Here is a 21,332-nt window from a genome sequence, read left to right on the forward strand (position 1 = left end):
AGTAGGGATTTTGTTTTGGTAAGTCAGGTGATAGCTCTTTGTTACCAAGTCCACACCTGTATATCTGTTTCATGTAGAACTTAACATGAACTTTTCATCTTGGGCAAGCTTTGCTTAATCCATTCTTTTGTTGAAGGTGTTGTTCTGCTTCATCGTTTTCTGGTTGCAAATGTTCATTTAGATTGATAATCCTTTGCAAATATATTGTGACAGGTTCGGGCCAGATGGCTACAGGAGAGTGATCCTATTGGGATCCAGGAAGTGGGTGGGCAGAAGCCTGCCCACTACTAAAGGACCTCCCACCAGCCTAAGGGGAGTATCCACAGGACCGGGATACCAAGCAAGTACGGGGGACAACTAAAGATAAAACAGCGACAGGAGTGAGGTGAGAGGGCTAAATGAAGGGAAGCTGACAGGGACACTGAGCAGAGAACCCTGGACAGTGCCCACTGCTCCTCAAAGGTGTCAAGGGAGCCAGCAGACGCCTCCCAGAGGAACTCTGCCCGGATGCGTGAACGGACGGCCGATCAGAAATAGGACCCACAGTCACAGGAGACCCCATCAGCCAACTTCCTCTCCCTGGTCTTGTAGGTGGCCATTTTGGCTAGGCTAGGAGGAGGTTGACAAGGAGGTCCAGTGACTTCGTGGGGCCATGGATAGGGAGTGCATAGATGAGAAGGTGAGAGGAAAAGTGCAACTAAAAACATAAGAGGATGTTTAAGAGGAGCTGGAATAGGAGCTGCAACCTGGCACACTCCAGGTAAACATGTGCCAGGGTCTCCCTCATGCCGCAGAAGGGGCAGGTGTCTGGGACAGTGGTGAACTGCACCAAGTACACGCTTGTGCTCACGGCTCTGTGAAGGAGCCACCAGCTGGTGTCCCCAGCAGGCCTCGGGACCAGGGTGGAATATAGACTGGCCCACTGGGGCTCCTCACCCTCCAGAGGTGGCAGGAGGTCCCACCACTTTGTGTTGGGGTGGGACATGAGGGTGAGGACATGAAGGGTGTGGAGCATGAGCGTGTATAGATGCTTCCTTGGCATGGTCTGGAAGCAGACCGGCTGCAGATCATGCAGCCAGCTGGCGGAAAAGGGGTGGGATGGCCGGGTAGGTCCACAGAGCAGGGGCCCAATGAAAAGGTCTGGAGGGCCTGGGATGGAGGGTGGGCGGGGTGTGCCCTCTCACAGGACCCGGTTGAGGAAAACCCGAGCAGTGGGCAGTAAAGTGGCCCTCACCTCCTGAAGTACGCGCCAGGGAGTACGAGGCCTGAAGAGCCCCATGTGCCGAGCGAACATCAGGGGATCCAGCCAGTCTCCCTGGTCATAGTCCAGAGGTCTCTAACTCTGGTGACGTCTGCCAGGATCAACCTCTGTGGGACCAAGGGGGACTTCGCCACCTGCACACGGAGCTGGGGGCTGTGTAGCAGGGGCTCTGTGAGGAGATCCACCCCCTCAGTGGCTGCCATGGACCTGGTCACCGAGAGCAGTTTCCAGGTCTGGAGGAGGTCCTGGTAGAAGACTAGCAACCCAGAGAGGTCTTGGTAAAGACCTCTCAGATGGAGATAAAGGAGCTGCCGGTCATATCGGAGCCCTCAGAAGCAGCGCAGGAAGGCATGCGCCAGTATGCTCCACGCCAGACTACCTGCACCATAAAGGAGCCTCTGCAGGGCCTGGAGGCAGAAGACATGGACCTGAGCGCGCAGGCACTTCAGGCCCTGCCCTCCCTCCTCCAAGGGCAGGTGGAGGACCCCTGAAGAGACCCAGTGCAGTCCTGGCCAGAAGAATTCCAGAACCAATGTCCGGAGGTTGGCCAAGAAGCCCAGGGCCAAGACCAGGGTGTTGAGCCAGTGCCAAAGCATGGACAGGACTAGCTGATTGAGCACCGGTACCCTCCCTCAGAGGGAGAGGCACTGGAGTAGTCTTGTCCATTTCTGGAGCAGCTCTGTCACCCTGCCCTCTAAACCTTGCCAGTTCTCCAGCAGAGACAGATGAGTGGCAGAAAGGTAAACGCCGAGATAGAGCAGCGGACCCAGGCTCCACCAGATGGCCTGAAGCACGGGTGGGAGGGATCTCGCCTGCCACCCGACCCTGACCATCAGGCCAGAGCTCTTGACCCAGTTGACTCGAGCAGAGGAGGCTGCCAAGTATATGGCCTGGCAAGCCTCCACCCGCACCAAGTCACCCGGGTCCTGGACCAAAAGGAGCACATCATCGGCATACACAAACAGGACCAACCGCAGCTCTAGATCTCCCAGCACCAACCCCATCAGCCTCTGGCGGAGGAGACAGAGGAAGGGCTCAATCACCAGAGTGTACAGCTGGCCCGAGAGGGGGCACCCCTGCCATACTCCCCGCCCAAAGCTGACTGGCTCGATCAGGGTTCAGTTGAGCCTGACCAGACACTCCACGGAGGCGTACATCACCTCATGAAAGCCCACAAATTGGGGTCCGAAGCCAAATGCTCGCAGAGTGCCCAGGAGATACCCATGGTCCACCCTGTCAAATGCCTTCTCCTGATCCAGGGACAGAAGGGCGAACAACAGACTATCACCTACATCCGAGCTCCAAGAGATCCCAGACCAAATACAGATTATCAAAGATGGTACGCCCCAGGAAGGGTGTAGGTCTGGTCGGGATGGACCACGTCCACCAGCACGGACCCCAGCCACAGCGAGATGGCTTTCACTATGACTTTGTAGTCCATGCTGAGGAGCGAGACAGGATGCCAATTCCGAAGGTCACCGGGGTCCCCCTTCTTTAAAAGCAAGGCGAGCATGGCTCACATGCATGACAGGGGGAGACCCTACTCTCCAACGACTCGGCCCAGATGGTGACAAGGTCCAGGCCGCAGACGTCCCAGAACACGTGGTAGAACTCCATGGTCAGCCTGTCCATACCAGGAGATTTATTGGTGGCTATGCGGCGGAGGGCTTCCCAGAACTCAGCCAGAGTGAGAGGCAGCTCTAGACGGTCTCGGTCACTCGCGCTGACCATCGAGAGTCTGTCCCAGAGCACTCTGCAAGCATTAGGATCAGTCGGATCCAGGGAGAAAAGACCTGCATACAAGGTCCTGGCCTTCCTGCACATCTCCTCCTGATCTGTGAGGGGGTGCTGTCCTCTGCCAGAAGGCAGCTGATGTGCTTCTTGGCCCCCCTCTTTTTCTCCAGGGCATAGAAGAAGTGGGAGCCGTGATCCATCTTCCGAAGGAGGCGGATGCGGGATCAAACAAAGGCACTCTGGGGCCTGATGGTCTTCGAGGGCCCGGAGCTCCTCCCACTTCTCCCAGCACACTCCGCAGACGGATGGATCCTCGGGGCTGGTGGCCAGACACCTCTCCAGCTCTAAGACCTCCCGTTCCAACTGCTTTATTGCCTCATCCTTGGGCCCAAGCAGGAGCAGTGGTGGGCTGGGAAGGAGGAGGGGTGGCTCCAGGCGCTGGGCAGCCAGGGCCGCTGGCAGCCAGGCCCTTCTCCACCGCCTCCTGGGCAGTGGCCTCCAATGCCAGGAAGAAGATGACCTTCCCATACATTTTGGAGGCTACCACGATAGCCGTGGGCCCCACCACCCCCGCCAACGCCCGCAAGTGCTTCCTGGTCAAGGTGGGGAATGGGCCCCGGCCACCAGAGATGGTAGCAGAGGCAGTAGAGATGACGTAGTGGCAGGCGGGAGAGCCACCGTCACCTGGGCGTACGCCTTGGGGGCCGGGAGAAGCCCCTCCCCCCAGAGCTGGAGGAAGGAGCAGCAGGGAGGGAAGCCACAGCCGGTGGCGGGGCGGCAGCAGTGGGGGCAGCCCCTACCATGGAGGGCCTCGTCTTTTTGGAGGGGCCCTTACCCTTCTTTTTGCCCTGGCCTTTCTTGCCGGCTGGGGGGGTCTTCCCCAGAATCGGAGGGGGCGAGGGACATGGCAGCAGTGGAGTTCACCCCATTGCCTGCCACTGCTGGTGCCCCAGCAGGGGCAGTAGCAGATGGTTCAGCAGTGGCGGTTGAGGTGGGAGCCAGAGAGAGTGATGAGGGGCAGATGGAGGAGGAGCAGTGGGGTCTGCCTGAGGGGTCCCACCCACCTTGTACCCCACCATAATGAGCAGGGATGGAGGAGAAACACTGGAGAGGGGGTAGGGAAAGGGGGAAACAGGTTGACCACTCCTCCCCACTAGGCTGCAGGCAGGGGAGGAGGGCACCGGAAGTGGGGGTTGGGAGGTGGATAAGGGCAGCCTATGAAGGCAACGGCTGGAGGTGGGGGTTCAGTCACCAACACAGGATGGGATTCCGGCTCCTCTAGCTGCCCTAGGGGAGGAGGGGTTATAATAGCATTGCGGGGGTGCAGTGAGGCAGGGGTTCAAACTGAAACAGGGGAGGGGCACGCACATGGGAGGGGCATGGGCACACAGAGCAAAGGGCCAGTCAGGGCAGGGGGACCGCGTTGGGGGCGGGGGTGGGGGGAAATAACCAGGCTGGAGGTAGGACAGGGAAACCAAGGGGCCAGCTTCAGAAGCTGGGATGGGGCAAACAAAAACTGCAGTGAGAAAAGGCAGGGCAAGCAAACAAAGTGAAGTGGCCAAGGGCTGGGGCAAAGGGGGGGGGGCAGGAAAAAGCTGCAAGGGTCAGGTGGGGCAGGTAGTAAGGGCAAAAGTGGGGGTCTGCCACAGGGGTAGGGGGGACGCAGTCCAAGGCGGGGGGCATGTGCATCCACGTGCACTTGTGAAAGTCAGTGATGAGGTTAGCTGAGTTAATGGCAGGTTTGAGCCACTAGCAAAAGTGGCCAAACTGAGGGCTGCCGTGAATCTCCAAGGCGAGCAAATCCACCGATAAGCATAGGACCCACCAAGGCAGAGGAGGAACTTTGTCACAGTATATATATTACTGAATTATGAGAGACATGTACTGACATTTTCTACTGAGCGCTTACTTAAACATAATCATTCACTCTGTATTGCCACTGCATATTGTTGGGAGATAATCAGTGAAAACTATTAGATGATAGCATTCTGCAATAATAATTATGACAGATGAATAAGACATCTTTAATTTTACACTATACTATTCAACCAAACTATGCCCCCTTTTTTAACTGAAAATCACCACTGGATTTATTTGTTATAACCAGACACATTATTGATTTTCAGGAAACAGACTAGCTGTACAGAAGTGTGTCTGGAATATTTTACCTAATAAGTATCTCAGTGCTTTTCGAAACCATGGGTAGAAAAAACCATATATTAATGGATTACAGGTAGAGTTAAAATAGCCACACCACGTTAAGGCATCGAACAACATTGCAGGAGTAGAGAAATTTAAAAATGGGTCAATTAAAATTGTGAAGAAACATGGAAACCAGCATATCAGGAACACCCCCATGACTATACTTAGTGTCTTAGCCGCCTTCCTGTCTTTATTCTTGGAAAGTTGATTTGGCTTTTCACGATTTGCATTTTCAGGCATGCTGCTCATAACACGTGCATGCTTTTTGGATACTAAAAAAATTTTGACATAAATTCCTATCATAACACAGCCAGGAGTAAAGAAGCCAACTGTGAACAAAACTGTTCCCCATAATTTATTAAACATAACTGGACAAGAACTAGAGCATGCAACTAAAATCTGATACCCCTCTATTCCAGAAGCATATGCTTCTGAGAAAACCACTCCGAAAGCAAAAGCAGCTGGTATTGACCAACAAACTGCTAGCATTCGCTTTATCACAGAGATGGTTATTTTGCTAGAATAATGCAGTGGGTAACAGATAGCATAAAAGCGATCAACAGCAATGGAACAAAGATGGAAGATAGAAGTTACACAGAGCATCAGATCAAAACTATAGTGGACTTTGCAGAAAGTGATCCCAAAGTACCAGCAGTTCTCCACAGATCTGACCATGCTGTAGGGCATAATGGTGAATCCCAGAAGAAAGTCTGTAATAGCCATGGACAGAATCAAGAAGTTGGTTGGAGAGTGAAGCTGTTTGAAATAGGAGATTGAAATGATTATGGCTAGATTCCCGAAGATGGTGATGAAGATGGCTCCAGTCATGGACAAATACATTGCACCTCGAACACCTGATGATCTGAACATTTCAGGACAAGATCCATTTCCAAATTCAGAGCAATCAATCAGGTCCTTGGAGATATTAGGAAAAGCCATAATCCTTTATCAGATATTTTCCTATTAAGATAGACAATATTTTTACGTGCAGTTTTAATGTTCAGGCATTTCCAATGGACTACAGCTCCTAACATAGAATACAATATAAAGTTAATTGGAAGTAACCATTAAACACTGTTTAAAGTTATCAGGTGAAATCCTGGTCCCACTGAAGTCAAAGACAAAACTCTTATTGATTTCAGTGGGGCCAGGTTTTTATCCATCATTTCTCTGATAGATGCTCAAGTAATTTACATGGGTTGACACTGGAAATGATGATGAATATCATTTACAAAAATGTTTTTAAATAAAAATGTTAAAAGTACATACTTTTTTCACCTCATTAATTTGACTATTAGTATCACTTTTCTTTTGTGCAATCTATTACTTAAGTTCCACATTTTAAAAAGCTATTTATTTTCTACAGATGTCAAAATCAGCTCTTTTAATTAATGCCAAACATTCAAAAGGGAGGTGGGGAAGCAAAGAATTACAGTTATAATGTGTGTGTGTGGGGGGGTTTTGTGCTGGTCTGTAATTTTAACTTCTACTTAGCTGGGCCTCCAATTTTTTCATTCTATGGGCCACTTTGTAAGACGAATTCTCCCACATGGACTATTTCTTCTCCTAGCCTCCTACTGCATGGAACTGACCACTGCTTTCCCACAAATCACAGTTTGAGAGCTGCTATTTTTAACAAATTGACTAGTTCAGAGCAAGCCTGTTTGGTAAGGGGAGTTTTGTGCCCAGCTCACACTTCCCTGGAGACCTTTGAGAAGTCAGGTAATGAGTTACACTCTACAAACACTGATCCTACAAGTGTCACAAATTCAAAACTCCACTCTCTGCCTTTCAGCTATTCCTGCTGATGCTAAGCTTACATGCTATGGAGGATAAAGTACCCATCATGAACATTTGTAACTAAAATTGGTTGTAAAAGCGAGAAAGCATATGACAACAAATATCCGTGTCTTTATTTTCTTCTCACATACACCAGTTTTACACTGTTGTAACTCTACTGATTGAAATGGAGTTACTCTTCATTTACACCAGTATAAGTGAGAGGTGAATCAAACCCTGTGTATTAGCCATTTCAGAACATTACTTTGAACAAAATGTATATAACAAGCTAACAATAAAGTTTGTATTCTCTCTTATTTGAACTATTTGTAAGCTTTCACTTTTATCCCTGAAGAAATCTGAAGGCTGTCAACCAAATGAATGCTGAGGAGGATGTAAATACAGTATCTGTCCACCATCTGCAAAGGGTTATTATTTTAATATTATATAAATCCTTTTTTCTAAAAACACGGCATGTTATTTTCTGCACTGCAGATTCTTGCTTATGCAGCAAGAGACGGCAAATTCTATTTTCTTCCCTCTGTTAGGGTCTGATCCCATTTCCATGGAAGTGAATGAAAAACTCCCATTGATTTCAACAAGAGATGGATCAAGCCCTTAGGTTTTTTTGTGAAAACACAGCCTCACCACTTTCTCCCCTTCTGCATACTCTGCTAGAGATCATCCTATATTATATAAAAAATAGAAGCAGAGAGAGATACCATATCTATGCCAAGTCAGCCTATATGTAAAGAAACATGTGATGTGGGGAACAGCTCAGCCCCATTGCTTCTTCCCACAGATATTGTCTTAAAAGTAAGAAAAGATAAACATACAAGCAACGCAAGATTTAAAATAAATACTATAGATTCATGCTTCTTTACCCTGCCCCTACCTGCATCAGGCTAGATAACATCATCAATACATTCTTGAAGGTTTATTCTTCTATTATTGTCCAGCTTATGTGAAATATTAATGTGGAATTTGAAGGGTAGCTCCCGTTGGTGTCTTTGCCCAGAATAAGCAGGAAATGCATATTACCGAGCATTTTATGACATTACAGTCAGGTCTCAAGAGAATTTAAGCCAAAAGGATCATTAGGGGGGTTGCTGCTACAAGAGGTACATGAAGCCAGGTCCCCTGAAGGGATTGTTCTGTCCTCCATAGCAGGATCAATATCTGTGCCTGCTTCATCTGCACTGACACACTCATCTGTGAGAGCAGTTTTGGTGATTTGGAATGGATGAAAGTCAGCATGGAAGGGGCTCCCTTCTTTCCTTCTAGAAAGGAGATGGATGAAAAGCTGAGGTGTCAGGTGTAGATGGCACAATCTCTTCCTATTGTAGTGGATAATACTTTGTTTCTTTTGGATATTTGAGTAATTACCAGTTCTACAGGAACATAACGAATCTAACAAAATTACCTTCTTGACAATTTGAATGAGATGTAAATCCTCTCATTTTTCCCACCCTGCATCCCATTATATTTTTACTTGATTCCTCTGCATACATGTCAAACATTTGTCATAGGTCCAGTATTTTTCCTGTAGCCTCATAATGAAGTGTTCAGCCAAATCTCGGCAAGTGTTAAGAGTTTCTGGTTTGTTAAGAGTTTGTCCCTCAACCATAGCATCTATGATTGATACAATGAAGGGCCTTTGCAGGCATAAGGTACTAGCTACGTTGTCAGTAGGTGCTGGCTTAGGAAGACTGTGCATTAGTTTGCATTTTGCCTGGCACATATACATTGTTCCATCAAATTTGAACATCAGTCATGGTACCACAGAGAACTCACACTTTCCCAAGGTGTCATATAGATCAACTTCATGCTGAGAGCTGGTCAGGACCAGGAGATGAGCAAACAATAATCTTTCTGTGATTAGGTCTGTAACAGTACCTGCAACCTTCACCCTTATTTTCTTTCTTGTATTTGAGCACAGCCTTATTCTGTTCTTCTTGATTGGAGCCCATAGACTGATGGATCCTTGGATAATTCTTGGGTTTTGAAGGTTTCATATAAGTCAAGACCCAGAGTATCCATTTGACTTACATCTTTAGCTATCTCATCACTGAAGGCTCCTTTTGTCATGATATTAATCCTACGCAAATGGGCTGCCAGCGTGAGTAAGCTGTAGCTTTAAAATTGCCCCATCTTGGCATTTAACAGCACCTAATTTGTCTAGATAATGCTTGGTTATTTCTGTGGAAGTCATACCAGTCATGCTTAATGTTTCATTCGAAATTTTATGGAATTCTGGGGTTGCCAGGTTCTCTGGCAGCTTCAAATTTTTCCTGATGCTTAATGTGCTTCTTCTCCAGCCTTGCCAAATTCAGGTTATTGGTGCACTTCTTATAGCGTAGAAGATGCCACAGAGCATTGTGTTTAATCAGCTCCTCCACAGTGGTATTCTCCAAAGCTTCAGTTATTCACTAGCTTGGTACACTATAACTCCCCCATTGATAGCTAAAAATGATCAACACCAGAGTAAAAATAAGGATTTTGTAATAAATTACTTTGGGATTGTATTTATGTTATGAAATGTACATTATGTAACTGTGGATACCGTTTGCTGATGGATTCCAGCAATTTTTGGCTGAATGCTGACCTCTTAACCAGTGCTCATTGTAACTATTTTGGCAAAATACACAAACCTGATAATCAATATCACTGAACTGCTTCTTTTTTTTGCTGATGATGACAAAACAATTTGAAGCACTCCTTCAATTTATAGTAATCTGTAACATTAAAAAAATTCATCAGGTATCATGTTCTGTGCATTAACTGATGACGCAGTGCTGTCAGTAGAGGGCCACACTTTAACACTGTGAGGGCTGCATGTTTGACATGCCTGTGTTAAATTATCATTTAAAACATGCTGATTTTGAAATATATATTTTCTCAAATATATATCTACTTAATTGTTCTAGGTTTATCATGGTGGATATCATTATGCTCCCTGGAGAAAGGACACTGTATCAGCACAATTTTCACAAACCAGAGGACCTGGAGCTGAGAGCCAGGGTGGGCAGCGAGTTCCCCCTGCCAGGCTGCAAAGGATGATACCACTGAAATTATGATTCTGTAGCTTTTTACAACTCAAATGACACCTCCCTGACCTTTTATAGTAAATACTATTACTATAAAACTATAGTAAAACTATTTCCCCGTGTTTATTCCGCCCCGGCCCCCCACCCCCCTCCCGTTCCTCACACATTCTTGTCAACTGCTGGAAATGGCCCACCTTGATTATCATTACAAAAGGTGGGGTTTTTTTCCTCTCCTGCTGGTAATAGCTCACCTTAAGTGATCACTCTTGTTACAGTGTGTATGATAACACCCATTGTTTCATGTTCTCTGTGTATATAAAATCTCCCCATTGTATTTTCCACTGCATGCATCTGATGAAGTGGGCTGTAGCTCACGAAAGCTTATGCTCAAATAAATTGGTTAGTCTCTAAGGTGCCACAAGTACTCCTTTTCTTTTTGCGGATACAGACTAACACGGCTGCTACTCTGAAACATGACCTATGAGGGAAGATTGAAAAAATTGGGTTTGTTTAGTCTGGAGAAGAGACAACTGAGAGGGGACATGATAACAGTTTTCAAGTACATAAAATGAGTTTATTGTTACAAGGAGGAGGCAGAAAAATTGTTCTCCTTAACCTCTGAGGATAGGACAAGAAGCAATGGGCTTAAATTGCAGCAAGGGTAGTTTAGGTTGGCCATTAGGAAAAACTTCCTAACCGTCAGGGTGGTTAAGCACTGGAATAAATTGCCTAGGGAGGTTGTGGAATCTCCACCATTGGAGATTTTTGAGTGCAGGTTAGACAAACACCTGTCAGGGATGGTCTAGATAATACTGAGTGCAGGGGACTGGATTAGATGACCTCTTGAGGTCCCTTCCAGTCCTATGACTCTATGATTCCATTTCTTCTTGCTATAGAGGCTGGGGATGTGTCTGAAGCTATGTGAGGTAATCCAGGAGCAGGTCTTGGCCTAACAGAGAAGGTGCTTGGTTCCATGGAAAAGCAATCACTTGAGGCTTATGAAATCACCGTGTTCTTATAGTAAGATTTCCCCCAGTTTCACTATTAACCAGAGATTGGCCCAAACCCATCCTCCCTAGGTCCACACCTGGGAGCTGTATTTGGATCCAAGTTCATTGTCTAATACACAGCAGTCTCCAGCTAAGTCAATCCACAAGTTCACCAGCTTGGAGAAGGCTGGGCTCGGATCTGGATTTCTAGCGCTTGCGTTCAGTGTGTCGAGGTCCAGGATTTCGATTCGCTCCATGACGGGGAGAAGCATCTCTGTTCAGATCTGCTGTTCTGATTGGGGAGGGCTGGTCCAGACTCAGGGAGAATTGGTTCAGATCAGACCGGATTCTGTCTTTGCGCCAATTCCCACCGATACATCTAACATTGCTGTGCGTTTTAGCCGTGCCTCTTGGGCAGGAACAGGACTCCTGTTCTTCTTCTAGCCTTCTCTGCTTGATCTTGATGTACTGCTAAACAGCTTAATATGTCAGTCATAATGTTTCACTGGTACTGTTGTGTGCTTGTTTTTTAACGTAACTGTTTTAAATACTCCTGTGTTGGCCTTTAATTCTGTCTCCAGGTTCTGGAAATGAATAGGGCACAACATTGAAATTATAGAATCATAGAATATTAGAGTTGGAAGAGACCTCAGGAGGTCATCTAGTCCATCTAGTCCAATCCCCTGCTCCAAGCAGGACCAACACCAACTAAATCATCCCAGCCAGGGCTTTGTCAAGTCAGGCCTTAAAAACCTCTAAGGATGGAGATTCCACCACCTCCCTAGGTAACCCATTCCACCACCCTCTTAGTGAAATAGTGTTTCCTAATATCCAACCTAGACCTCCCCCACTGCAACTTGAGACCACTGCTTGTTCTGTCATCTGCCACCACTGAGAACAGCCTAGCTCCATCCTCTTTGGAACCCCCCTTCAGGTAGCTGAAGGCTTCTATCAAATCTCCCCTCACTCTTCTCTTCTGTAGACTAAATAACCCCAGTTCCCTCAGCCTCTCCTCGTAAGTCATGTGCCCCAGCCCCCTAATCATTTTTGTTGCCCTCTGCTGGACTCTTTCCAATTTTTTCACACCCTTCTTGTAGTGTGGGGCCCAAAACTGGACACAGTACTCCAGATGAGGCCTCACCAATGCCGAATAGAGGGGAACAATCATGTCCCTCGATCTGCTGGCAATGCCCCTACTTATACATCCCAAAATGCCATTGGCCTTCTTGGCAACAAGGACACACTGTTGACTCATATCCAACTTCTCGTCCACTGTAATCTCCACATCCTTTTCTGCAGAACTGCTGCTTAGCAATAGACTTTGGGTTAATGGGACCTTTGCCTTTGACATTTTTAGCAGCAAAATGGAGCAGGGGTGCTGGAACAATTTTTATAGTGGGGGTGCTGAGAGCCATTGAACCAAACTGTAAACCCTGTATATAATGGAATCCACTTCAAGCCAGGCGGTGCAGCAGCACCCCCCCGCATCCTTATTCCAACACCTATGAAATGGAGGCAATTGTACGTTAACAACCAAAATGAACATACACATATTTAACAAGAGAAAATGCTTTCTTAATGTCAAGCCCAGAATAATTGCTAAAAGAAGTTTTCATAAAAGTTAAAACATGATCTCAGCCATTAGAGACACATTTGTTTTGAAAAAAGCAGTCATCTGGGATGTGTTTAATAGGGTCAGTAACTAGATGTGTGGATAACAAATTTAACAATGCCCTTAGCACTTTATTTACAGGATGACACTTTGAAGGTGCACTTGCTTACATTCTGCTCTGTTGACCATAATTTATAATCCAATCTGACAAAAGCACAAAGCATTTTTCTCACTTCCAATTTGCCAAATTGTTGGGTTCAAATAGAGACCACAGGGCCTCATTAACACACCTCTTTTGTACACTTTCGTCATCATGAGTAATAACTGGCAGTGATTAGGGCTAATGAAAGTAAATAGTTCAAGACTTCATTAAAGTAGCTGTACCTCCAGGGACCACAGAGTCTGTAAACAGAAGGGAACAAGGCACTTTGGGAAACTATAAAGTTTAGCTAATCAGACACAAGAGAAAGAAGTTATTTCTGAAACTTTTTCTCAATTGTGCCATGCGCAAAAACAGTTTGTGTTATAGCCATAAATTATTAAGAGCAAGAAAATCTGCCTTCTTAGTTTGGTGAGGCCCATATTCCAATTTGCTAGTAGTTTTTGTGTGGAGGCCTCTACTAGTGACTTCCGCAGAGAAATAACATTCACAAACTGCTGTAGCTGTTACCAGGGCCAGCTGCTACTGTTGCAGCTACTGCTCTGTGGCTGGACTAGTTGGTATGAGGGGTATTGCTCCGTCACAAGCGCGGCTGGAAGTTAATGCTGTTACTATCACATCAGCACTATCTGAGATGTTAGATTCACAGCTTGTGATGATTTGGTACAACAGACTAGTAGGGTGATTCTTTTGTTTTGGTTGCATGTGCTACCCCATGGAGATGCTCCAGGACTGGCCTCAGTGCTTTGAGGAAGCCAGAATCATGCACCACTTCTCTCTCTCCACTGTTCCACTCCCACCCTGTAAAAACACAATTGGGGATATTCAGCTAAAACTCCAATAATGGGTTATATTTTCACCTCCTTGAATAAATAAATTGCCCAATCCTCAAACTTCAATGTGAGCGTCCTGTGTGTCAGCAGCTAATCCCTAGAGCACATGCTTAGTGCTGGCCCCAGACAATTGGCCTTAAAAGCATATCCTTTGGCCTCCCACCATTGCTCCAACCTTCCCACAGTTTATGTGAAACTTACAGACACCCTCACTCCCTAACTTAATGCTAGCGCTGCCTACTGCAAGTACTTCCTGGAGAAGGATGTGTAAAAATTCTCTGCTGGAAAGAGGCCCAAAGCAGCAGTGACATGGGCAAGTGGAAGCCTGGTTGAGAAGCGCTATTAGGACTGTAGTAATGGGTCCCATTGAAGTCAGTGGCAAAACTTGTTGACTTCAGAGGGTGCAAAAATCAGGCTCTTCAGAAAAGAAACATTTGATAGTGAATGAAATTAATGAACCCTTTTAACCTCATTTGCTTTTATTGCAGTCCAGTATTGTATGGGCTTCAATTAGCATTTGTGTTGGCTTCAGGTCAGGTGGTTTGAAAGCCTTTGAGTTGAGGCTTATTAGAACCCTTAAAATCAAATGAAGCCAGAGAGCTCCATTCAGCTTTGTTCATTGCAATGGGAGGTTTTGTAAAGTTTAATAAGGCTTCTTGAGAGTTCAGAACCCAGCAGGTGAGCAGATGTCCCAAAACCCAACCAAACCTACACAGCCCAATCCTGAAAAGTATGTACAGCGGTCAGGTGTGCAGGGAAGGAAGGAGTAGGTACACAGCACTGGCACCAGCTGAGAACATTACTCAGCTACCCGCCAGCCTGTCTGGAAACAATCAGGATAGTGGCTCCCAGCAATTTAGACTGGCAAGTGGGCCACCTGGGAATTAATCCTATGAACTTGTGCAGTTCTGGATTTGTATATGCCATTACTAAACCATCTTACCTCCTGATATAGTATGTTATGCCACCCAGTAATCATAACCCCAACAACATTCAACATTTCAGGGAGGGGCATAGTTACCTTTTCCCCAGTGTAACCTAAATAATAATATTATATATTCCTTAGATAGTTCAATTAGATGTGCATGATGCCTCCTAAAATCAGACAAATACAGAGTCCCTGCCATGAAGAACTTACAATACACATCAAATGGTTATAAAAGTATGGATGCATACAGCTGTCAATCCTTATGGTTACTTTTATCTGTACTACAGTAGCACCCAATGCACGACATTAGTCAGGCTCAGGGACTCATTATGCTAGGTGCTGGACAAAACATTGAATAAAAGACATGATGAAACAGTGGATGTAATAATAAAAAGGGATGAGGGTAGGAGAATCAGGGAAACAATAAGAGCATGCATTTACATATGCCAGCTATGAACTCAGCAAGATGATTTGTAGTCAGCTATTAATATTTAAACCAAATTCTTCCTTCATCATAAAACATCAGGGTTGGAAGGGACCTCAGGAGGTCGTCTAGTCCAACTCCCTGCTCAAAGCAGGGCCAATCCCCAATTTTTGCCCCAGATCCTTAAAAGGCCCTGTCAAGGATTGAACTCACAAACCTGGGTTTAGCAGGCCAATGCTCAAACCACTGAGCTATCCCTCTCCCCTCAACTGGGATCCACTCTATGCCCTGGTCTACACTAGGACTTTAGGTCAAATTTAGCAGCATTAAATCAATGTAAACCTGCACCTGTCCACACGATGAAGCCCTTTATTTCGACTTAAAGGGCTCTTAAAATCGATTTCCTTACTCCACCCCTGACAAGTGGATTAGCGCTTAAATTGGCCTTGCCGGGTCGAATTTGGGGTACTGTGGACACAATTCGACGGTATTGGCCTCCGGGAGCTATCCCAGAGTGCTCCATTGTGACTGCTCTGGACAGCACTCTCAACTCAGATCCACGATTGTTTGCCGTTGCTCTGATGCAGGGAGGGGCAACTGACGACACGGCTTACAGGGTTGGCTTACAGGGAGCTAAAATCAACAAAGGGGGTGGCTTTACATCAAGGGGTATTTCAGGCAGGACTTCACGGAGGGTTCCAATAAGAAATGGTGCACCTAAGTTATTTTTGTTATTGGAACAAGGAGGTTAGTCTGGCCTCTGATTGATACATGGCTAGATTTACCTCGCTGCACCTTCTCTGTGAGTGACTGCAGTGTGACCTAGAGGAATGAGTCCCCTAGATGGGGGGCGGTGGAGGGTGTTTGCAAATGAATACAAAACAAATCTGGTCTATTTCTTGTTTTGATCCACTCCATCTATCTTTTACATCTTTGGCTGGCAGCAGATGGTGCAGAAGGACTGTATGCCATCCACATCTCATAGCTGCTCGGCAGAAGATGGTACAATAGGTCTGCTAGCCATCCTCATCTCTTGCCTGCCCGACAGAAGATGATGCAATAGGACTGCTAGCAATCTGTATCACCTGCCTGCTCACCATAAGATGGTTCAATAGGACTGACTGCAGGACTAAAGAGAATGACCTGATCGAGTCACTCCTAATTTAGTCCCAGCGCCCATGTCTGCCCAGGCGCTCCTGATCGACCTCACACAGGCGACCAGGAGCACCTCGGACATGACGATGACGGCTACCAGTCCTATTGCACCCTCTGCTGCCACAAGGCAATGGGTTGCTGCTGCTGTGTAGCAATGCAGTACCACGTCTGCCAGCACCCAGGAGACATACGGTGACAGTGAGCTGAGCGGGCTTCATGCTTGCCGTGGTATGGCGTCTGCACAGGTAACTCAGGAAAAAAGGCGCGAAACGATTGTCTGCCCTTGCTTTCACGGAGGGAGGGAGGGAGGGAGGGAATGGGGGCCTGACGATATGTACCCAGAACCACCCGTGACAAAGTTTTAGCCCCATCAGGCATTGGGCTCTCAACCCAGAATTCCAATGGGCAGCGGAGACTGCGAGAACTGTGGGATAGCTACCCACAGTGCAACACTCCGGAAGTCGACTCTAGCCTCGGTACTGTGGAAGCACTCCGCCGAGTTAATGCACTTAATGCACTTAGAGCATTTTCTGTGGGGACACACACACTCGAATATATAAAACCGATTTCTAAAAAACCGACTTCTATAAATTCGACCTAATTTCGTAGTGTAGACATACCCTATGAATCCTCTCCCTTGAAATTGGTTTCATCCCATATCCTTCATCACACCACATGCTAACACCATGTCTTCCTTTATGACATCCCACCACTCCTTCTTGGGCCAGCCTCTCTGTCTTTTCCATTCAGTTCCTGATCTCCTGGACTCTCTTACCCAGATAGATGCCAGAACTATGCTTTAGGTGACTGTGACAGGTTGGACCCCCCTTCTGGGATGCCACCCGATGCACTGGGATTTCACTGAGCCCACCTGCTCCACTAGCCTGGGCTCCCTCTCCCTGTTTTACTGAATCAGGCTCTCCAGCCTCTGGCAGCACACACACAGGTAGGGAGCACCAGCTATAGAATCAGAGTCTGCAAATAATTCTCTATGGGAAGGTTCAGCTAGGAAATTGCCCAGCACTTAAGTGCAGCTTCCCTCTGGAAAATACACCCAAGATAATATTGTCTTGCGCTGTATAGAAAGATCTGCACAGCGCAAGCTCATAAAAATTCACCCTCTCCCTCAATGTGAAGAGAGATATGCTCAACTTCTCCCTCTCCCCCCCCCCGTTATAAAGGGCACAAACTGGGTTATGTTATAAACAAGAAATAAGTTTATTAACTATAAAAGGTAAATCTTAAGTGATTATAAGGGATAGCAAACAGAACAAAGCAGATTACTAAGCAAATAAAACAAAACATGCATACTAAGCTTAAGTTCTTAAAGAGACTGGTTTCAAGTTGCAGAGTTTCTGTAGCTTAAAGTTCCAGTTATCTCTTCTTACACACTGGACCCCTGTCTCAATCTGGACTTACCTCTGCCTTTCCCCTCAGGTTAGTTCCTTTGTCTCTTCATGTATTTTCAGGATGATTGCTTATTGTCTGGTGAGCTTTCTCCCAAGTACACACACAGTTGTAATTGTTACATAGTCAATATTCCTATCTTCAGATACAGAAATGATACATGCATGCAGATTGAATAATCACGTTTAGTAAATTATAACCTTTCCAATGATATCTTACAAGACCCATCTTGTATAAAAATGTATCTTAGTTAGACCATATTCATATCATAACAATATTTCTATGAAGAATATGGAGTGTCACGCCACAGTGACCAAACTGTCTGAGCCTGCAATCCTTCATTTGTTCATTAATGGGTGTTACTTAGAGCATGGCTCTAACTTACACACACATTCCTCGTATGGTCTTTCTTGCTTACACCACTCATCAATCTCAATATTCACATTTCTGTGTAATAGATAATTTCCTAAAGCAATTATAAGTTCCTTATCAACATATAAACCAAATAAATATCAGAAGTCTCTCCTGGCTACATCCCTAGCCTTTGTCGGTTGAGTTTCCTGTGGGCTTCATGGTAGAAGTTGGTCTTGAGGAAGGATTTAAAGGATGCTAAGATAGTGGTGGCCTTATGGTCTAGTTCAGAGCAGATGAGTTCATTGCTTGGTGATTGGCTGTAGATGTTTTTCAGGGAACTGTTACCAGAAGACCATCCTCAACCCTCTATATTTTGTAAAAGATTCCATTGAAGAACAATGCTTCATAGTGTTTCCAGTTTTTTTCCCCAAGGGCCAGATCATGACCCTTGCTGTGCACTTATGCAGGGAAGTATCATGACATAATGAGGCCCCTTTCTTCCCTGCACTGGCTACCTATATCTCAGATAGCAACTCAGGGATGGGGGGGACATTCGCTGCAGGCACCCTACAATCCCTACTGTGCAGGTGGTAAGAAGTGGGTGGGCAGGAGTAAGGAGGACCCACCCTGCCTCTCTCTCTCTCTCTCTCCAGTGTACCAGCCATCTTATCTGAGCCATCAGGGAGAAGGAAGTAAGCTGCACCAAAAAAAAAAAAAAAAAGAGGGGGGGTTGTTTCCTCTATAGAGTAAGGAAGAAAAGGGAGTTGGTTTTTTACTCTTTAATTATCAGTTAATTTATCTGTTATTAGTTACTTTCTTAATAATTTATAAATGCATGTAAAGCAATGAAATATTCATACTATCATTGGAGATAAAAACCTTCACTAACACATTTGGCCAGCTGCAGTATAATCCAGTAATTGTTTATTTTAGTTAGTTTTGGGGGATACAGATTTACAAAATGTCAGCGTAACAATAATAGAATAAAAGAGACAACAGGGAGTATTGATAGTTTGGTCTGGTGAAAGGTAGCGTCATTTTAATTTTTCAATGAAACAATAATAGGCAACTTGCATTCTCCTTATCCTAGGAGTTGTACAAAACACGGAGTAAGAGACAAGATGCAACAAATGGCACATACTTTTCCTATCCATATGAGTACAGGACTTGATACTGTAATCATTTACTACTGCGTATAGCTCTTACTATAGAGTCTAGGTGCACTGACTGCTCAGTAATGACTGTGTCCAGTAGTAAGTATTACTCCTTGCAGTGTTTGCAAGATCAGGCCTGAGATATTATTTCTGTTTCAGTTTGGTAGCATGATATTCATTTTAACATAGCAGTGTCATGTTTTAAAAGTCGACAAAAAGTGTCTTAATCAACAATTTTTTGTTGCCATTTGTTAAAATAACAATACCTCTTAGCTAAAACATGTAGTCTCTACACCTTTTACATTGTTCATTTTATGTAACAGAATAGTATCATCTGCTTGCAACCAGTAGAGGACACTGGGTAATACAATTTGCAATGATTTTCAGATTCTAACCCCTAGATGTTCAATGTTGCTTCTGAGTTCTGTTTGCTAAAGTTCACTTACCTTTGGTACTGTTTTGATACCATTTAACATTAGGATCTTAAAATTATCACTTAAGAAATATTAATATATATATACTGAAAGGAGAATAGCTTTATGATAAAAGCTATGGTCTTTCATCTTTGGGTCATCGGTGGAAATCCAAAAGGCAAGCCCTTTGTTGCTGTGCTTACAAGGCAGCAGATTTCACAAACGTCAGTTCAGCAACGAAATTTGTTGAGTGCTTGCTTTATAAAAATGTGAGACAGGCCTTCCAAAAAAAACCAGTGCTTAGTGTATCAGAATTACATGATTTCTCTGCACAAAGTGATTGAACGTTCTTTTAAACTGCAAGCTTCCTTTTTACTTGTGTGTATTGTAAAGAGCTCAGAACATCGGAAGTGCTAAATAAATCATTAATCATAATAACCAAAGCGCTAAGCCTAATTTGGGGCAAGTTCCAGTCTGTACTGAGACAAAGTTTAACGTACCACAGTTTGCTATCTGAACCAGTCTTCACAAGTGGGTAAACAAACAGCTCTTGATTTTCTTCTCTTTTAGCTGCTATTTTTGTAAGCACAATCTCCAGCCCATTGCTAAATGTAGCGAGTGCAAAAATTCTAAGTATGTTATTCTAAAAATAATTGAGTCCTGGAAGAGTCCTCTTGGAAAACTTTACCAAACAGAATCAGCTTTAGTGCTCTGCGAAACCACATGTAAAAAAATGCATACACTAAGGGGTTAAATGTAGAATTCAGGTAACCAAACCACATCAATGCATCAATAAGAATAGGTGGTGTTGAGTAATTCATAAAGGGGTCAGTGGCAGTACAGAAGAAAAACGGAGACCAGCATATGAGAAAAACACCCATCACTATGCCTAATGTCTTTGCAGCTTTCCTTTCTCTACTTGGTGAAATGTGGTGCTTCATCTCAAATCTGATTTGTGTTTGGCTAGCTGCATCTTTAATGGATCTTGCCTGCCTCTTGGCTATAGCATATATTTTCCCATAGATGCACAACATAACAAATGCAGGGATGTAGAAGGAAATCATGGAGGCCACCACACCTGAAGTTTCGCTAAAGAAGACAAAGCAGCCGCCAACACAGTGGATATGATTATAGAAAATCTCTTCTGCTCCTTTTAAGTTTAGCTCCAGAAAGATCATCCCAAAGGCAAAAATGGCAGGGACGGTCCAACTTATGACGATCATGACCACTATGATGCAAGTATTTATCTTAGATTTGTATCTCAGTGGGTCACACACAGCACAGTAGCGATCAATAGAAATGAAGGAAAGATGGAAAATGGAGGCTGTGCTGAGCATAATGTCTGTGCTAGTGTGGATTTTGCAGAAGAGTTCTCCAAAGTACCAGCAGTTCTCCACAGACCTCACCATGCTGTAAGGCATGATGAAGCATCCCAACAAAAAGTCAACAGTGGACATGGAAAGGATCAAGAAATTTGTAGGCGTATGGAGCTGCTTGAAGTGCGCTATTGAGATGATAACCGTCAGATTTCCAGCCAACGTGGCCAGGATGATGCACACCATCAAGCTATACATGGACATACGGATATTGCTTGACCAGTTGCTTTTTATGCAGGAGCCATTTACAGATTCACAGCAAAACTGCATCTTTCCTGAGATCTCAAACCCACTTAAGTACATTGTAGTCTCAGCTGGCTGGATGTTGCACAGGCAACTTTTGCCCTAATGCTGAAATGCATTTAGAGTTATTTATTGCTTTCCTGGGTATTCATCCAGCCGAGGTAACTGCAGAGAGAAAAAAAGAAAATAACGAACATATTAATCTACCAGAACTTTTAGAAAATTAATTTTATTTAATTCATTAAGGTCTTGGAGGGGATA

General features: G+C 45.1%; 2 protein-coding genes across 2 annotated transcripts; both read right to left on the bottom strand.

Moving 5' to 3' along the window:
- Window positions 1-5,107: 5,107 nt before the first annotated feature.
- Window positions 5,108-6,037, bottom strand: LOC141984515 (trace amine-associated receptor 2-like). The gene has a single exon (XM_074947597.1). The coding sequence runs from the start codon at window positions 6,035-6,037 to the stop codon at window positions 5,108-5,110; it is 930 nt and encodes a 309-aa protein (XP_074803698.1).
- Window positions 6,038-20,090: 14,053 nt separating this feature from the next.
- Window positions 20,091-21,131, bottom strand: TAAR1 (trace amine associated receptor 1). The gene has a single exon (XM_074946952.1). It carries the CDS (start codon window positions 21,129-21,131, stop codon window positions 20,091-20,093), a length of 1,041 nt encoding a protein of 346 aa, XP_074803053.1.
- Window positions 21,132-21,332: the final 201 nt, after the last annotated feature.

The sequence above is a fragment of the Natator depressus genome, chromosome 3 (genome assembly GCF_965152275.1).
Source record: "Natator depressus isolate rNatDep1 chromosome 3, rNatDep2.hap1, whole genome shotgun sequence".
Lineage (NCBI taxonomy): Eukaryota > Metazoa > Chordata > Testudines > Cheloniidae > Natator > Natator depressus.

Excerpts from the sequence above, each read along its gene's own strand:
- LOC141984515 (XM_074947597.1), bottom strand. The coding sequence starts at position 6,037 with ATGTATTTGTCCATGACTGGAGCCATCTTCATCACCATCTTCGGGAAT.
- TAAR1 (XM_074946952.1), bottom strand. The coding sequence starts at position 21,131 with ATGTACTTAAGTGGGTTTGAGATCTCAGGAAAGATGCAGTTTTGCTGT.